The sequence below is a fragment of the Eriocheir sinensis genome, chromosome 31 (assembly GCF_024679095.1).
Source record: "Eriocheir sinensis breed Jianghai 21 chromosome 31, ASM2467909v1, whole genome shotgun sequence".
NCBI classification, from domain to species: domain Eukaryota; kingdom Metazoa; phylum Arthropoda; class Malacostraca; order Decapoda; family Varunidae; genus Eriocheir; species Eriocheir sinensis.
The window spans coordinates 14,835,478-14,855,117 of NC_066539.1; the positions used below are offsets into that span (position 1 = coordinate 14,835,478).

The following is a 19,640-nucleotide window of genomic DNA, read 5'->3' on the forward strand; positions in this document are numbered from 1 at the left end:
TTCATCAGCCACCGTAACAAGGAAATGCATTATTTGCTCATCTGTAGCCTGTCATGCTCTTTTTTAGGGCGTGTTATAATTAATGGTAATTTCCATGTTATAAAGCTTTGCAGTTAGAACCGTTGATGAGGCATTGTTATTGATGTCAGGTTTATGACGATGAAGCCCAAACTGAGCAACAGCAGATTTTATGGTGCTCGATAGTTACTACGCATCTTTCCAGTTCGTACTTCATCACGGGGGGAGGTTACAGTGGAAAATTGATCTGAGGGTTAAAACGTAATCTCTAAAAACATATTGGCAATTCATTGTTATACTTCAGTTCATTTTCTTTTTATTTTGGTGAGTACTAATTGGAACTGCGAACAAGTTGGCAAATATACCTTACCTCAATGATGTTTTAAACAGGCGCTGCAGAAGGGGAATGAATCCGATGCCCGCATGCTCGTGCACCAGAGTCAGGCCGGTTGCATCATCGGCAAGGCTGGCTCCAAGATCAAGGAACTGAGAGAGGTGAGTACCGCTGCCCTTGTATGCCTCCTGTTCATCGCCCCTGTGCTGTCAGAGATCCAGGTAGGCTTAGTAAGGTATACCGGCATTGGAACTGGCACAGACGTTACTAGTTTAACTGTTTTTGTACTGATACCAAACTTCCGAGTACCAGTACCATTGGCAACAACTCGGTTGATACTGAAGTAAAGGCGCGCTTGTTACAAGGTGTGTGAGGGAGTTTCTTTTTTAAATTATAAAAGTTTAGGGCGTATGCAAGCTGCTCGTGGCCTCATCCCCGTCTCATTGGCCCACTGATAGTCTTCTACCTCTTAAATTCCGCCGCGATTTTGCCTCTCTCTCTATCTTCTATCGATATTTCCACGCTGACTGCTCTTCTGAACTTGCTAACTGCATGCCTCCCCCCCCTCCCGCGGCCCCGCTGCACACGACTTTCTACTCATGCTCATCCCTATACTGTCCAAACCCCTTATGCAAGAGTTAACCAGCATCTTCACTCTTTCATCCCTCACGCTGGTAAACTCTGGAACAATCTTCCTTCATCTGTATTTCCTCCTGCCTACGGCTTGAACTCTTTCAAGAGGAGGGTATCAGGACACCTCTCCTCCCGAAATTGACCTTTCTTTCGGCCACCTCTTTGTATTCTTTTTTCGGGAGCAGCGAGTAGCGGGCTTTTTTTTTCTTTTTTTGTGCCCTTGAGCTGTTTCCTTTGTTGTAAAAAAAAAAAAAAAAAAATGGGACATCAGGCAAGTGTAACATTCGGGTTGCCACAGTCTACTTTCTTCAGGTTTCGCCAGGTACCCATTTATCGAGCAGCCCGAAAGGGTGGCTGAAAAGTTATGTAAACTGAGCTCCTACTTACTGGGCCTGGTTGGAACCTGGATCCGTGAATTCGTAGCTATTATCCATCCATGTGTGTGTGTGTGTGTGTGTGTGTGTGTGTGTGTGTGTGTGTGTAATTATTCCACTCATGAGTTAATCAAATTTTTCCAGTTACTCGTGGAGTATGAATTACAGATAAAAATGTAAATGACTGCAGCATATTGATTAAAATTGCAAACGTATATGCACGAACTAAACACTTCCTTAAGAGGTAACATAAATGTACGTACTAAACATTGCACGGGCTAGATCTGGTGGCTGGAGGTACCGAGAAGTTGAGGACCGCGGGAAGGCACCACCACCATGCGAGGCGCGAGTGGGACTGCCCGTGCCACTCCTGCCTGCTTCATTTGAGCGGGGTTTCCCCTCACGAGAAACAGTGGAGTACAGTTTAGAAATACACTAAGTTCAGTTAGACCGTTCACAAGGTGCCCGTGCAGCAGAGATTCATCAGCCGCATTCACCGCTGATCTGTGCGGCGCCAAGCGCTATATAATACTGTAGGAGTCTATGGAGCACTTCAGACGGCCGATTTTTCCCCGAATGGCAGTCGTGGTTCCTCTGTGCCAGAGGTATGCTGCTTTCACACCATCCGGTCTCACGCCGTGGCCGTCAACGGCCCAGTGACGGCCCGGCGTTGTGAGCCCTTCACTATCCGGTTTCTCGCCATGGACAGCCATTCTGCAATGTCTGGTTCCCTGCCTAGATATGTTCACTAGTGTGATCCCTGCAACGGAAGGTAGATCTCAGGCACCGTCTGAAAGTCCTGTACCTATTGTATCTAAGGAACAGGAAATGGCAACACTGCAGAATCCACAGAGAAACAGAGGGAGCATGAGAAAGAATGATGCAAAAATCTTTAACCACTGTCTCATGGCCATGGGCTATAATTTTATTGTGTTTGGAGAATAACCTACAACACAACACCAAAATATACAGCACACTTTCATGCTTTCGCAGTCAGATTTTAACTAAATATATTCCTATAGTGCCCTGTTTCTTATTACTGGTCTCTCCTCAGTGAGGCATAGTGATAAATACAGTAAGTTCGTCAATGTCATCATTGTTATTACATTCCATGCTGACACCAAGTAGGTTGTAGTGGAATGCGTGCGTGTCAGCCGTATTTAGACGCGGCAGACTGCCGTATAGTGGGAAGGAAACCATTAACAAGCTCAGCCTCCTTCTAATTTCGGGGGGATGGGAACTCCCGCGGGCTATTGCCATAGGCTGGCCCGCCTACAAGCTCAGCCGACTGGAGTCAGAGGGGGGGATGAGTAGGAGGAATATGCCCAGAATCGTCCAGAGTGGAGTTTTTAGAGAAAGTTTGCGAGAAGAGTTCAGCCTTAGAGATAGATGAGACGGCGGTGCTGCCGTCAGGACTAAGAAGAGGAGGGAAAGATGAAGAAGTGAAGTTGGAGGAGATGTTTTTGGCTAGATGCCAGAAGCCCCGGGAAGAATTAGAAAAAGCAAGGTTTTGGCATTTTCTATGAATGAAGGAGGTTTTGGTAAGTCGGAGAATAGGATAAATGTTGCCACTTAATACTCAAGACATCATCCGTAAGGCGAGAGTAGCCGATGCTTGTTTAATTTTGAAACTTGCAAAAAAGCAATTACATTTTAACTGCGAGCCGTCTTCCTACAGAAGTCAGCACACTGACTTAGGAAATATGTGCAGGCCTCATACCATGTAGGTGCACTCAGTCAGCGTTCCGAACGTCATCGGCTGCTCTTGCCTGACGGAAGGTGTCTAAGATATGCCAAAGTTTATACCAATTTTATTTTCGCCATAAAGGCATTTGGGGAGAGAGAGAGAGAGAGAGAGAGAGAGAGAGAGAGAGAGAGAGAGGTGTTTATGTTCAGCCTATAGCGCGGGTACACTTGATAGGGCTTATTGGTCGGCCCCAGTCCATTAACGGCGGGGGCAAGTGTTTTATAGTGTCTCCATCTTGCTTGGCGCATGCTGCACCCGGGACCTCATCTTTGCTCCTCTCTAGAGTTTGGCTGGAGTCAGAGTTGTTAGGTATTCATTAGGCCAGCATGTTGGTATTCGTAGGCCTCTCGGTGATGACTGAAAATTGTCAGCTTGTAGCAGCGGGCGAGACCAGAACCCGGGTCCTCTAAGTCTAGGATGCAGCGCCCGTACGCTGGCCACAAAGCCCTTAGGGAGGATGAACAGCTGGGTGAGCTGCACGCCGACTACCCGGGCCGGGATTCGAACTCAGGCCCGCGGATTCGTAGTTAGGCACCCTAACCGTTAGACCACGGAGGCGTGAGTGCCCTCCCTAACTGAACTTTGATTCGGCTGGAATCTCACATCACACCCACCCACACACATCCGAGAGACGGGACAGAATCCCTGACTGATACCCTGTATCAATTCTGCTAAATATAACTTTACAGTCCCTCTCGACGATCCTTAAAACACTGCTAGAATGATCCCCAGAATCACACTTTTTTTTTTTTTATCACATATATATATATATATATATAGATAGATAGATAGATAGATAGATATAGATATATATATATATATATATATATAGATAGATAGATAGATAGATAGATAGATATAGATATAGATAGATATAGATATATACTTTCAACATCAGACGAACTATATTTTGTCTTGTCGACGGTACAATGAATTATACAGGTATATATTATAACGTCTTCCTTCTTAACATCTTCGGGGGCAATACCCACTTTTGACGTCTCTGATGAGTGATGTTGAAGGTTGCCATTGATAACATGGTCCCTCCAGGCAGCTGATCGCTTGTGTTGCAAAGATGCTGTTTAACGAGGTGGACCTGCAAAGCCCGGGCTCAGTGGGCTGGGAGACAGAAAGGTGACATATATGGCTTGTGTGTGAACGAAAAACGAACACATGCTGAAATTTAAAATGCATTTATCTGTTTATACACGACCAAATAGTTGTTCATCATAGTGCGTTAGCATTTTTTACACTTCTGGTGTCAGAGTTAATGAGTAACACCGATTCAATATGCCTTCCTGCTTGAAATTCGCCAGACAAGCGCACCATCCATCCCATCCCGATAAATGACTTTAATCCCTACTAGATTTAATATATATATATATATATATATATATATATATATATATATATATATATATATATATATATATATATATATATATATATATATATATATATATATATATATATATATATATATATATATATATATATATATATATATATATATATATATATATATATATATATATATATATATATATATATATATATATATATATATATATATATATATATATATATATATATATATATATATATATATATATATATATATACGGGAAAACCACCGAATTGGCAGTACTGCCCTATACCCATTCACTGCTGGGTGGACAAGAGGCATCTTGCCCGGGAATCGAACGTAGAATCCCTTAATTGTGAGGCGAGCGTGCTAACCACTACACTGGTGTGTGTGTGTCATATTGATTGTGATGTCTTTTTAGCTACTCTGTAAGTTTATAGTGTAGTGTAAGCAATGGTGTGTGTGTCTAATGTGCGTGCGCACGTGAAAGGCCCTGCGACACGTGGCGCCAGGTGTGTGGGGTTTTTGGTATGATGCGGCGGAAGCTCCCTCTTCTTCCACCGTCCTGTAGTTGCCACTAGGCTGACTGGAGCGTTCTGGCTGGCGCTTGGTGGTCTGGTAGGGGTTTACTTGTTTGGGGGTTCGGGGGAAGGGGGAGAACGGTCGATAGCGGGATTACCCAGGTAACCTGCGGGCCGGGCCTCACTCCCCGCTTGGCCACCGACCGCACTACACTAGTGGTTGTGTTCGTCTTCCGCCATGCCCCTCCACTTGCCGAACTCTCTTCGCCACCATTATTATGGTGGTGGCGATAGTGGGTGGTTAAGGCCAAAGGGACAGGCCCCTCCCAGTCTCCTCGCCCGTGATTCTCCCCGCTTCACTACCGACATAATCGACCTGGCTAAGGACTTCAGCTTTTCATGTTCAGAAGGTAATTTGGGTGCAGATCTGTGACTAGTGCCGGTGAAACAGTGAGTAATTTGACAGTGGGCTCAAGGGCCAGTGTTTGTGCACGATCCTGTCTTCTTTCTACCAGCATTTCAACCTCCACCATCACAACGGCCTCCAAGCCACACCCAACGTGGCAATCGATCTTGTGTCCCTCACCCTCGCTCCCCAGCCCCAACCCCTCACCACTTCCCCGCGCTCTACTCCAATACCACGACCGGGTACTGTTGGAGAAAGCGTTGCAGAGGAGATGGTGTACTAGGGAAGTAGCCGGTATTGATCCCACCACCACTACCACCATCGGCGGCAGTAATAGCGCCAGCAGCAGACCCGTGTGCGGGCGATGCTTGTCTTCCCTTCTCACACGTTCGGTCCTCCTTTTCAATTCTTCAGTCTCATACATCACCCTGCCCCTCCTCTACGCCCTAGAGTTGCGCTCTGTACATGTATTGGTTGATGTGTTGCCAAGATTTTTTGTTAGGAACTCCCACTCCCCATACTTGTCTCGGCAACTATGCACTACTGTCGGAATCATTTGCACCTTAGCCCTGCCTCACATACAGTATTTCCACAGACAATGACAGTGACCAGTTAACCATTACCTTTAACCGCTCTTTCCTTCCTTTATACCACAAATTTTATGTGCGTAGGATCCATAACACGTCAGAGAAGCTGTAATTGAAGATCATATTCCTTTAGCATGCTTCACCTCTCCCTTTGGAAAAAAAAAAAAAAGTTGCAAGTTACTGCATTGGTGCCGTTCCCGTGCACGCAGTGTCCGCTACTTTGTGGTATGGTTGGTAATAAGAAGACCGCAGTAATGGTGCCTTGTTGAAGGTGAAGGAAGGAGACCTGCATCATATCATTTTATACTCCTTGGATATGTTTAGGTAGCCTTCTACCTAGATAACACCAATCCTGTGGCCAGGCACTCATTGTCCCATGGGCAGGTTAAAATATAACTTCCTTGACGTTTAGTGTCCCATACGACATGTGTTCGAGTTAATAAGATTTTGTTATTGACATATGTTGTGGTTTAGGTTTTCAGCAAGAAGTGTTAGTCTTTTAACCAATTTGAATATCTTCACGTACTTTTTTTTATCATCCAGTCAGGGTCTGGGACAGCCAAGGTTTCGTAATGGGAAGTGCGTTTCTTTCTGTGTAGAATTACTTAGCCATTGTCGTTCTTGTTTTCTGAAAGACAGCAAATCAACTGTCCCTTAGTGGTAATTTTGTAGCGGAGGCCATTTTGTTCGAAGCTGCTTTTGTGTGTGTGTGTGTGTGTGTGTGTGTGTGTGTCTGTCTCGCAGGAAGTCGGAGTCGTCTTTATGTGCATTAATTGATCAGGCTTGTATTGGCGCATGCCGTTGTTAATGTCTGGAACCACATTATACGACGGTCACCAAGATGGGTTTGAAGCTAATTCATTAAAAAAAAAAGTTATTATGAACATTTGAAAACGCCCTTCAATTTACTCCTAACTAGAATATATTACTCGTCTTCGAAGGTTGCTGAGGAAAGTTGTTTTACACCTCGAGTACCGAGTACCGTGCGTTATGTGCTTGGGAGAGAGCGTTGGCTGGCAGGTAGTGGTCCTGAGTTTCACGTGTTGAGCAGTAGCACGTATCACCTGCCAGTAATCCTCTACAACCACTCGCCTAATCTACCGTTATTGTCGATACAAAAACGTAAAAGCTGATCATTATTTACCCAGCACAGTTACTTTCCTTTCCTCAGGGACGCTAGTTAAGTAATATTTATCCGAACAAGAAAGGCTCTCCTTTCATCCGTACAATATATTGAAATTAAATGACTGGAATTGACCTAGGACGTTAAAGTGTACGACGTCATTGAAGTGATCATCATTTACCAATGTTTAGTAGCTATGTGCCTGCAAAGACTTTATCTTTTGCATGCTGTCTCACAGATAAACTGTGGCTATGTAGTAGCCAGACATGGGTTAAAGGGACGCGTGCTTTTGAGACCCGTTTTCTGTTTAGGCAACACCGGCCCGACACGTTTTCTGTGATGATTACCAATGGCCGCGTTAGTGGTATATTCGTGCTGTACAGTGTGGTGCACTCAAGCTTGAGGCAGACATTCAGATATAATTTATGTGATAGTGTAGTGGCGAACCAGGGTGATTCGTATGTCACCGCCGTGGAGGAATCCGTTGGTTGTAGCAGCAGTTTACCGACGTGGTGGTGTCTCGCAGAAGGAAAGAGAAAAGGGTGACGAGTTTGTGGTGCCCTTTCCTTGCACGCGCAGCCAACGATGCTAGAGTAAGTGGAGGGGGTCGTCCTTCATGAACCTCAGCCTGTGACTGAAAACGCGGACTTGTCACTATTGTTATTATTATTATTATTATTGTTGTTGAATAAACCAAGGGCTCTGTTACTACACGAATCATAAGTCTAACAAACCAACCAATAAAAGAGCAATCAGAATATTATACATTGCAATAATACTTCGATACATTAGGTGCATTAGAGAAACGAGTGATATTTTTGTGCTTCATTATATTTTAACCCGGATTATTTATATATATATATATATATATATATATATATATATATATATAGAGAGAGAGAGAGAGAGAGAGAGAGAGAATGTGTGGGTGAGTGGGGGACGAGAAGACCGGGTCTGCACTCTCAAGGGAATCTCACTGCCTCTCATATCGACCCGTCAGCTGCACGCCGACACACACACACACACACACACATAAAAAGTTATTTAAACATAGTTTCCATATATGGAAACAGAGTGATCCAATTGAAGGAAGGACCGAAGAGCTTAGCTCAAACCCTGTATGTTACAACGAAGTAAATACACAAAGAAAACACTGAAAACGAAATCCATTGCACTCGAGCTTTTACAGAACAAACCTTCCCATTAGACCTAAAGGGTAACCAAGCCTTTAGATATGCAGTAAGTACTAATGAAGAGCAATAAAGTCATGCAATTTGAACAAAAACTTAAGTGGTTGTGTAGAGAGAGACTTTGAAAGAATAGCAATGTCCTTACTACATCTGGCATACATCACTCCTTTACCAACAGTGACGACAACGCCTAACCCAGCCAGTCTCGTTCTGCCACCTTTAAGAGTCTGTCTCTCTCTCTCTCTCTCTCTCTCTCTCTCTCTCTCTCTCTCTCTCTCTCTCTCTCGCGAAAAAAATAAAACATTGCTGCCGCCTCATGGTCATTGTTTTGGCTACTTGACGTAAGATGTGAAGCATGTGAAATTTTAGGGATTTTGCTACATATACCGATTTAAGGAATGTAGTTGCTGTTATGATACTAGTGATGAGCATAATTGATCCACACTTGATAGAGCTTATACATGTAGTTTATCATTTATATACAATTAAAGTATTTTGCTTTGCTTTAAGAGGATTGGTTTCCATTTATGATTTTATGTTTGAATTACTTTTTTTCTGTTGGTAACATCATATATTTTTATAAAAACGTAACATGCCACCAAAAATGTATATGCCACTAAGTTTTCATCATCAGCTTTAAGTAAGACTTGTAAGCTCCACTTGGCTGGTATTATTTCATATATATATATATATATATATATATATATATATATATATATATATATATATATATATATATATATATATATATATATATATTATTTTTCATTTACTAATTATAGCAAAGTTTTTTTTTTTTAATGAAGTTCTGTTTGTTTCATTTTGTTTGAGGTTAACTGTGTGTGTGTGTGTGTGTGTGTGTGTGTGTGAGAGAGAGAGAGAGAGAGAGAGAGAGAGAGAGAATATTTGATGGATTAAGAGGTTGTATTGTTCTTTCAGGAATGTGGGGGACAAATCAAAGTGTACACAAACTGCTGTCCCCAGTCCACCGATCGTGTCATCCAGATTACTGGCGACCGTGACCGCACCGTCCTCACCATCACTCGGATAATTGAACTTTTGAAGGAGGTAAGGCAGACAGTACACACACACACACACACACACACACACACACACACACTTTTATTCATATTTATTTCCTTTAATTTCAATAGCACTGCCAGGACATCAGTATAAAGTTTTTCTAATTAGAAAATTCTTTGTCCTCCACAAAGTTTAACAAAAGTACTATAACCTTTTAAGTGATGGCATGAAAACACTTGCTGTGCTTTCATAGAATGTATTTTAGTCATACCAATATAATGTTTAAAACTTGAGGTACATAACATTATTCCATAGTCCCCTGTCCCCCCCTGAAAGTGGTAACCATTTAAAAGTTGGCCCTTAAAGATGGCCTTAAAACTCATAAAAGACTAGCTTTACAAGTTTATACAATGTCTACAGGTAATGTTTAACACATACTCATTGGTAAATTTTCAAAGATTAGCATCAAACACTATACCACTAAAACTCCTATAACTAACAAAAAGTAAAATAAGCTTATTAAGAATGAAATATAATGTACTTATAGCAAAATTATTATTGGAAAAATTTGACCACAACATGGTAGCCTTTAACAACATGTAAACAAATAGTTGGCCCAGTAGGCCAGAAGGGGTGGAAACATTGGTCTTGAAAAGTTGTGGGCTTTACTCTTGATGCCATTTTGTATTAAACTTTTCTAATTTAAGAAAATAATAATAATAATTGTCAATTTAGTCCTGGGCAACCTTGCAGCTGAAAATTTACTTTATTTAGAGAAATCAAACTCAAATCTGTTTTTGGACATTTCTTCTTACCATTAGTCTGAAAAATTAAATCTACTGTTTGCATTTACCTAGATGTGATATACAGGAAGTGAGCTACATGTGGGGTTCCTTCTCCTATTCCAAAGATTCCAAATATAACGACTTCATCAGGTCCGTCGGCTCTCTGATGACTTAAGCTAGAAAGAGCATAGAAAACTTAATTATTCACAATATTAATATCAGGTGTTGTAGAATCAGAAGGGAGATGTAGGAAGAATATGCATTGAATTGTTCAGAGGGGATTTTCAGAGAATGTTTGAGAAAAAAATTTAGCTTTAGAGACAGATATGTCAGATGTACTGCCATCAGAATGAAGAAGGGGTGAGAAAACTGAAGTAAATTTTTTTATATATTTTTTCAGCTAGATGTCAGAAGTCTAAGAATTTGAGTTAGCAAGTTTTGAAAGTCTTGTATTGTTTTTTTCCCAAGTCAGAAAATAAATTTTGGTTGAGTCCAGGCACAAATATGTAATGGTAGGTAGGAGAAAGCTGACAAATCTTCATTTACTGGGAAAAGCCTGTTATTACAGAGCAGCTCACACAACATGATTGTGGCCCTCAGGCCAGCCAGCCATGAACTGAACTGTGAGTGGATCACTAGTCATTTCCAGGCAGCCAGATGGTATTACAATCAAATACAATGTTATTGGCATAGTTCAAAATTCTCTCTCTCTCTCTCTCTCTCTCTCTCTCTCTCTCTCTCTCTCTCTCTCTCTCTCTCTCTCTCTCTCTCTCTCTCTCTCTCTCTCTCTCTCTCATTTCTCTCTTCTCTTTTCTCCTCCTCTTCTCTCTCTCTCTCTCTCTCTCTCTCTCTCTCTCTCTCTCTCTCTCTCTCTCTCTCTCTCTCTCTCTCTCTCTCTCTCTCTCTCTCTCTCTCTCTCTCTCTCTCTCTCTCTCTCTCTCTCTCTCTCTCTCTCTCTCTCTCTCTCTCTCTCTCTCTCTCTCGCTCTCTCTCTCTCTCTCTCTCTCTCTCTCTCTCTCTCTCTCTCTCTCTCTCTCTCTCTCTCTCTCTCTCTCTCTCTCTCTCTCTCTCTCTCTCTCTCTCTCTCTGTGTATGTGTGTGTGTGTGTGTGCATTTATTTATATATTCACAATTGTAATTTATATATTTTTTTTCCAGAGTCCCATCAAGGGAATGAACAATCCCTATAATCCCCACAACTTTGATGAGTTCTTTGCCAATGAATATGGAGGTTGGGGAGAGTCACCTAAGGGCAGATTCCCTGGTGGCCCTATGGGTCGTGGTCCCCCCCACATGGGTCCTGTGGGACCAATGGGTCGAGGTCCAATGGGACCACCAGGTGGACCACCAGGAGGTCCTCCAGGACCACCACCATTTGGGCGACGTGGTCCAATGGGACCACCTCATGGTCCTCCTCCTCCTATGCGGGGTCCACCAAATGGAGAATTTGAAGGGATGCTTGGGAAAGGCAAACCATTCATGAATGGTAGTGACCCACACAATGGAGACCTGCCTACAACCTCAACTCAGGTAAGGAGAGCAAAGTTAATAGGGAATGATTAAATGCATTAAAGAGCAAGTTTCTGTTGTTTGTACAGAATGATGCAAGTGGGAAGTTTCCTCTTAAAGTTTTGTCAAAGCAAGTGTTCAGTACTCCATATTAATACAGCCATTCTTGGTCATAGCTTAATTAATTTTCACTATGCTAACTAAACGGTCGACAAAGAATGTGGTTTTGGATATAATTTTTGTTGATGTTTGCACGGTATATGTCCACTTTTTTCCTGTTTTGATCAATAATATGATTTTGAAAGGTGTGCATCTATTGTGTTTTAGTAGCAGTATGAACTATTTACATTAGCTGTAAATGAGTTTGGTTGTTCATCCTATACATAGTTTTACTTTTCTTTTGGTGTTGGCATTATGCTCCTCTTCAATCAGGGACTGATAATCCTCATTACCTTATATGGTGAAGTGGTTAGTCTTTAAAAATAAATAGATCAAGCAGTATCTCCAGACCATCTGCAGCACTGCTGGTTTCCTCTCTTTTTGAAAGGGTCACTGTATGTTTTCATGTATCAGCTGTATTCTTTCAATGATGGCAAGTTACTACTGCTACAAGGAAGCAGGAGCATTTCCTTGCTAAAGCCAATCCCTTTAATGGAGGTAGTAGTCAAGGCAGGTATGTCCACTTCCCCGAGCTGAAACATGAAGTTTTAGAGGCTGAAGGTGTCAAATGGGAGTTTGATGGAGGGAGATGGAAGGTAGCAGGTGGGAGGCATCAGGGGAAGGAAAGGACTGGAGGAAAAGTATATGAAGAAGATTTTTGAACAATAATTATTATTGAAAGGAGCGTTCACATAATTTATTTTCTTATTTTTAGATTTAAGTTATCAATTTTTTTCAATAGTACTTTGTTATTATTGTAATGGTTTTACAGGTGACAATCCCCAAAGATGCTGCCGGGGCTATCATCGGCAAGGGAGGTGCAAGGATCCGCAAAATCCGTTCCGACTCAGGAGCTTCCATTTCCATTGAGGATTCTCGACCTGGCACCAATGACCGCATCATCACCATCAATGGAAGTGAGCCTCAGATCAAACATGCCCAGTACCTTCTCCAGCAGAGGTGAGATATTTTTCCTGTGTATATTATTATTTCCTTTTAAGTATATTCAGCTTCTAATAAATTTATTATGATAATTCAATAAGCTATCTTTTGGATTTGCAGCATGTTTCTCCAGGTATATGTTTAGTATTTTTTATCCAAATATTTACAGTATTGCATACTAACATGAATGTGCACTAATAAGGAAAAATATGGTATTATATACATATTTTGCATATAATTTTCATATGTATGTTTATCCTACTTTAAAGTATGTCAAACTGTGGTATAGGATATAAGCAGTTGTAGTAATGTTTTTGATAAGTGAAGTATTGCTGCTACTTGTATATAGAAAGGCAATTCTTTTCTCTAACCATATCCACCTTGTACAAAGCTTATTGGCAACTGCTATTATGCATTTAGTAAAGTATTCTTTCCAGATGTTATGTATCATACTTATATATTTAGATGAAGAAAATTATATGTGTCATTTGGATGATTATGAATATATGTTTACAGCAAACTGTTAGTAAGTCAGACCTCTCAGGGCCCAGGAGTTATATGACAACTGTTTACCAAAATCCATGATCTACTCTGACATCATATGACATACAGAACTCAGAAATATATGAGTTTTCAAGCTGTTCTGATCTTTTCAGACAGTCCATAGAAAGATGAAAAATATGAATTGTCAGAACAACTCTGAATACATACTATCATATCAGTTTAAAATTTATTTAACAATCTTCACACACTCACAAATTTTACATGTACTACATCATTATGGCTTCATTAAAGGAAAAAGGGAGGAAAGAAAGGGAAAATGATCATTAAGAATAGGCAGCTTTCCAAACTGATCACAATTCTAGTCTTGAGACTGAAATAGTTCTTGTGTTGAAGGCCCATGACCACAGTGAATATCTTCCACCTGTGTAGCATTACTCTCACCAATAACAGGAGTTCGAAAGAATGGTCGGACTAGGTTGGAGAGATGTTTTGATACTTCTCTCTTGAAAACACTAAAGATGTAGAGGAAAGGAGGGAAATGCTGGCTTAGGAAGGTTGCTCCATAGTTTACCAGTGAAAAGGATGAAAATAATTAAGATACTGGTTAACTTTTAGATTAGGACTTTGGACAAAACTGGGTGAGCTTGAATAGAAATCTGGAGGCAGCAAGACCTCTGGAGGGGTAAAGGCTTGCAGTAGGCAAGTTCAGAATAGCAGTTAGCCAGTTAGCATAAAATTAGTTATAAGGGACACATTACATCAGAATTTAAGAGTATAGTAAATTGATGGGAGTGACCAAGTGAAAAGTTTGACTTTTGTCCTTAAAACTGAGTGGAACCTCCCTCCACATGGCATGCATACTTTATACAGTCAGAGAAGGTCCTTTTAATTCCATATACATCACATACAAAACATATGGCATGTAAGATGTCCCCCAAAGTTTCCTTTGAAAATTCGGGCTTAAATTTATATTTCCATTGAGATGACCTGCCCACCTATATCACCCTCATGAAATCATGCAGGAAATTTACACACACAGGGCTTCAGTGATTGGCGTGAAAACGCATAAATTTATGCACATAAAGCTTCTAAGGGTTAATGATTTCCTTTAATGCAAAACCTAAATTTGGGACATATTTTTCAATCAACATGGTTACCCTCCACATAATGCTAATTAAATTAGTTGCCTAATAAAAAAAAATGCAGCAGTGAGGCTAATCAGTCAAACAAAAATCAGAAACATGCAATGAAAATGTAGAATAAACACAATAACATCTGGAAGGCCACTGACAAGCATGCATCAGGTGTGAGACTGACTCTCTCCTGAACCCGCATTGGCCTAAAGCAAGAACACAGTCACTCATTGGTTGTTTTTATATTTCGGTTGTATAGGCAAACACAGAATAATTGAATTAATTTTCAAATTCAATTCTTGTTCAGATGTGTGTGCACTAGATGCAAATCATAATTTACTCACCCAAAGCAAGCTTCCCGATGGGTAATGAGAGCCACACTTTTTTGTGTAGTGCTTTGTTTACAATCACTACCACCATCATACTTGCCACCCCATTGCACAAGACTACTCCAGAGCTATATAAATTTATATGGCTCTGCTCTATAAATAAAATGATATCAATCTTTTATGCAAGAATTAGTCAGAATCGGTGGTACGCTCTGGAACAGCCATACTTCATTTGTATAACTTAAGTCCTACAACATGAATACTTTCAAGGGAATATCTTGACATTGACTGACTTTCTCATTCAACTACTTTTAATGAATTATGCATGCAGGAACAGCACTTACCAGTGCATTTTTCTATCTTTAAAACCACTTCTAAAAAATTCCACTATAAAAATAAAAATAAAGTCACACCAATCCCAAATCAGTATATCCCATTGAAATAGCACCTCCATTTAACACAAATTTTTCCAGTACTTTTTGCCTTAAATAGAGGGTCTACTGTATATGCAGAAATGACAGCTCTCCACTATTTTCATTTTTAATTTCCTTTCATCTTTTTTCTTGCTTGTACCCTTGAAAACATTTTTTATTAAATTTGCCAAATCACTGTATAGTTCAGAATTATAAGTCATACAAACCTGAAATTCAAACTTATAGTTTTGAGATTCAAGGGTGACCTTATCTGCCAGCAATACAATAGTTACATCTGGGAGGGAGGGAAGAATAACTGTACAAAAGGCCCAAGGAAATTAACTTAGTAACAGATAAGATATAAAGTTTCCAGGAGAGGTTTTTAATTGAAGCGTGATAGAGATTAAGGAGGCAGCTGTGTGTTATTGAAGAATATGAGATATGTGTCTGTAAGGTCAAAATGTCAGGTGGAGAAGTTGAGATTTTGAAGTATTTAAGAACACTATAAGGTTCCTTCTGTCTCAATCAGAAATGATAGTAAGGTCAGATGTTGAGTATTCTGTAGCACCCAGCCTTGATTTGTATAATTTCTGCCAAGATAGTGTTCTGTTAAAAGATGTGAAATAATGCAGTGTGTGCGTGCGAGTGCATGTGCATGTGAGTGTGCATTTGCATTATGAAATCAGTCTGATCATGTGCTGGACTTGTGATCGCCAGCCAGTGCCCTTCTTGTCTTGTCGTAGCAATCCAGTAAGTTGTGATTGTGTAAATGGAGAGTGAATTTGTGTGTGTGTGTGTGTAATTCACCTCTTGGTCTGCTGCTGCGGGTCTCTCTCGAGACAGCCAGCTGTTCCCCTACGGAAGGAGCTCAAAGCTCGGTGTCTGATCTTTGGGGAGGGCTGAGACCACTCACACACAACACACCACAACAATAAGGTCACAACTCCTCGACTTACGTCGCGTATCTACTCACTGCTAGGTGAACAGGGGGTACATGTGAAAGTAGATAAACCCAACTTATCTTCACCCGGTCGGGGAATCGAACCCCGGTCCTTCTGGTTGTGAGGCAGACGCTCTAACCACTGAGCTACCGGGCTGTGTGTGTGTGTGTGTGTGTGTGTGTGTGTGTGTGTGTGTGTGTGTGTGTGTGTGTGTGTATAAAGGTAAAGTTGGAAGCATACATCTTCAACTGTGTGTTGCTATGCTGCTTATCTCCGTATTATCGCCCTTTGAACCTGTAGTGGGTGAGAACCCCTTTTAAGACAGCCAGTGCAACATCTGGGTTACCAGAGTTTCCCAGGTTTCCCCAGGTACCAATTTATGAACCATCCTGAAAGGAAATATGAAAAGCTGGGTGAGCTGCATGCCCACTGCCCAGGCCAGAATTGTAACCCAGGCTTACGGATTCATAGTTATGCACACTTACTGTTGCACCACGGAGATGCATGGAGACTGTGTGTGTATACTTACATGTATGACACTGTCTTTGTTGTATTGAATTCATAATACTGTGGTAAACAACACTTGTGCGCTACAACCATCCTCCCTCCCTCCCTGTGTCCTCCTACTCACTCTCTCCCTTCCCTCCTCCTCCTCTTACTCCTCCTTTCCACTATCCCTCCCTCCCTTCCTGTCCTCCCCACAAGTGATTGAAGGTGGTGCATTTATTTTGAGCTTTCAATCCAGCTCACACCCTCTAATTTTCACTCCAGGGAAAAACCTGAGCATTGAGAGGTGCCAGATTATTTGTGGCCATGTCAAAAAAGAACAGTCGGGCTTGCTAGACTATTGATGACCAGATTAACAGGCTTTAAGTATGTGTGTGTGTGTGTGTAATTCTCCCACTTCCTGATCATGAGCTGGACTTGCAATCACCAGCAAATACCCTCCCAACAAGAGCAAGCTCATTATAGTCAATCTCTGGGTACTGCCAGGACCTTCACACACCCCATCTCCTTTGTTCAAGGGGAGACAGTAACCACTCCTTGTCAGCAGAAAAATCCCGGCCTGAGCGGGGCTCAAACCTCCGCCTATCAGGCCACAACCCTGGCAGCGCAGAGCTTTTAACCACTGAGCTACAGAGCTCTGTGTGTGTGTGTGTGTGTGTGTGTGTGTGTGTGTGTGTGTGCTTCCCTTAAACCCACATCTCAAAATGAAGTTATGTCACATTGGAAGTCCTTCTATTCAACCTTTTCCCTTAAAACCTCTGAAATTTAGCTTAGCCCACATACAGATTAGAGTCTGCTTTTTACTTGCCCAGTTTTATTTTTCTTGATAGTGTAAATAATTTGGCATTTAACATTCTCATGGTAAATAATTTATGGAGGTAGCCTCTTTTATATATATATATATATATGTATATATATATATATATATATATATATATATATATATATATATATATATATATATATATATATATATATATATATATCAGGCCTCTAAATAAAAATAAAAAAACATTTCACAAAAAAGCAAAGTATTAAGTATAATGATTTTATATCTTTTCACTGAAAATAACAAAAGCTCTCAAATGTGATGCAGTGTCCCTCAGAACATAGGAATACTTTTATATTAGGTAAATAAAGAATTTTCTGTGGGTTAGTGTCTTCCGTCCATTTGAAATGCACTTCATTACTAAGGAAAAGGTCTCTAGACCAGATGCTCTCCACAAATAATATGTAAAGCAAGCGTTGGGGTGAGCAGAAAGTGGCTTCCAATCTAACATCATATATCGACTCCTTTCCTCCATGTTCAGCTATTCTATAGGCAAAAGAGATGAAATGTTAAGTAAACTAACTTTTTTTAAGTGCATATCTCCATTACTATTGACATCAGGTCACCCATGAAACAAACCCTACTTGCAAGGTAATAACTGGTACATTAAACTACTCACCATTTATGTAAATTTTTATTGGGCTACTATTATTTGTGTATTTTGGAAATGCTGTTTGTGTACTCTTAATTCACCTATTTCATACATTCATATCAACATTAGCTTCTATAAGCATCTTCGTAGGTAACTTCTTCAATTGATGGTTCATATGCTGCCTCAGCTAAAATGGCTACTAACAACCCAGCACAACTCTCAACTAACATCAGGCTTATGTGGTGTGGAAGACTAGTGATTTTGTTGTTTGGTGTTTGATAACAAGAAATCACTAATCCTCCTACTGCATCAGTCACTAACCTGCATGACAGACTACTTGGTGATGGTGATTCTGCTAATGCTGCTGCTGTTGTGCTGCTGCTGCTGCTGCTACTACTACTACTACCACTACTACTACTACTACCACTACTACTACTACTACTACTACCACTACCACTAATGTTGATGCTGATCCTACTACCATGCTGCTGTTGATAAAAAATTTCTCCTGGATTGCTACTGCCACTTAAAACATAAATGCTAGGGCTGCTTTCACAGTCGTCTGGTACGCCCCATAACCAAAGGCCCTACCATCCTGGTAACAGGCATTACCATCGCCTCGATCTGCTTTCACAGTCGTTGTTTTCGTGGTATCGGCGACTACCAACGTGGTGACTATCATGATAAAACAAAAGCGCCTGTTCGGTAGTGTTGGTATGCCGGAGCGGCGGGAAATGTCAACATTACATCAACTGAGCGGAGGATTATGAAGGATAAATGTGAAAAGTAAACGTACAAAAAAAAAAAACGTGAATAAATATAAGGCATAACTGTGAAGAATAAATATGATGAAAAATGTGGAGTGTCTTGCTGATACACCCCTCAAATCTGCTGATAGCCTAACATTTCCTAGGCATAAAAGGTAAAATAATGGTGACAAGTATTAAATTTCTATTATTCAGCAGATGTCAGCAAGACAGACCCTTCACCTGTATTCATTACATTTGTTCATTATTCACACTTAGCAGACTTCACATTTATTATTTACATAATATAGGACTGATTTCATTATATGCATGCCCTATGCATACATATTAGGCTCTCTAGAATAATATGAGAGTTTGACCAAGAAGGCATAACAGGTGAATAATTGTGACAAGTATTAACCCCTTCAGCACCATCATGTACGCATGTATGTGATAGGGGATGCCCTACGATATACCGTCACGTCAGGGTGCACGTGAAATTTTCTATTGTTTCAGAGGGCGGGTAAATACAGGCGGTATAGTTTATTACACTGCGTTTAGGGGGTGGTACTATGTACTGGAGATACCCTGAAGCTCTGCCCACAATCAGTGACTGCCACGTCACAAGACATCACGGCATCTTAAGGCTGGCTGGCTCAGGGTTGCCATTTGGGACTCATTGCTTGTCTTGCTTCCATAAGAGAAGGATTATGGGCCGCTTTCACAGTCACTTTGTTTTGATCGTTACCAGTGGCGATGATCGACACTAGTTTTCCACATGAAACTGGCCTATGGGGTAGTGGCGGCTGTAGAGGAAGCGAGAGGTGTTGAGTGTGTGGTAAGGTGTGGGGGTAGGCTAACCCCGCAGCCGCCACTACCCCATCGGCCAGTTTTACGTGGAAATACTATAGCGTCGATCGTCGCCATTG

At 41.0% G+C, this 19,640-nt stretch overlaps 1 protein-coding gene across 11 annotated transcripts in view; it reads left to right on the forward strand.

Annotated features, from left to right (window-relative positions):
* Positions 1-19,640, forward strand: part of LOC127005929 (heterogeneous nuclear ribonucleoprotein K-like) — a 163,981-nt gene that overhangs the window by 140,344 nt on the left and 3,997 nt on the right. For 10 of the 11 annotated variants that reach the window (XM_050875353.1, XM_050875350.1, XM_050875351.1 and 7 more), the window contains 4 exons: positions 409-513; positions 9,239-9,367; positions 11,266-11,636; positions 12,538-12,735. In XM_050875353.1, the coding sequence (XP_050731310.1) occupies positions 409-513; positions 9,239-9,367; positions 11,266-11,636; positions 12,538-12,735 (803 nt within the window). Of the gene's footprint in view, positions 1-408; positions 514-9,238; positions 9,368-11,265; positions 11,638-12,537; positions 12,736-19,640 lie in introns of all 11 variants that reach the window. The other variant, XM_050875344.1, reaches the window with a different exon arrangement.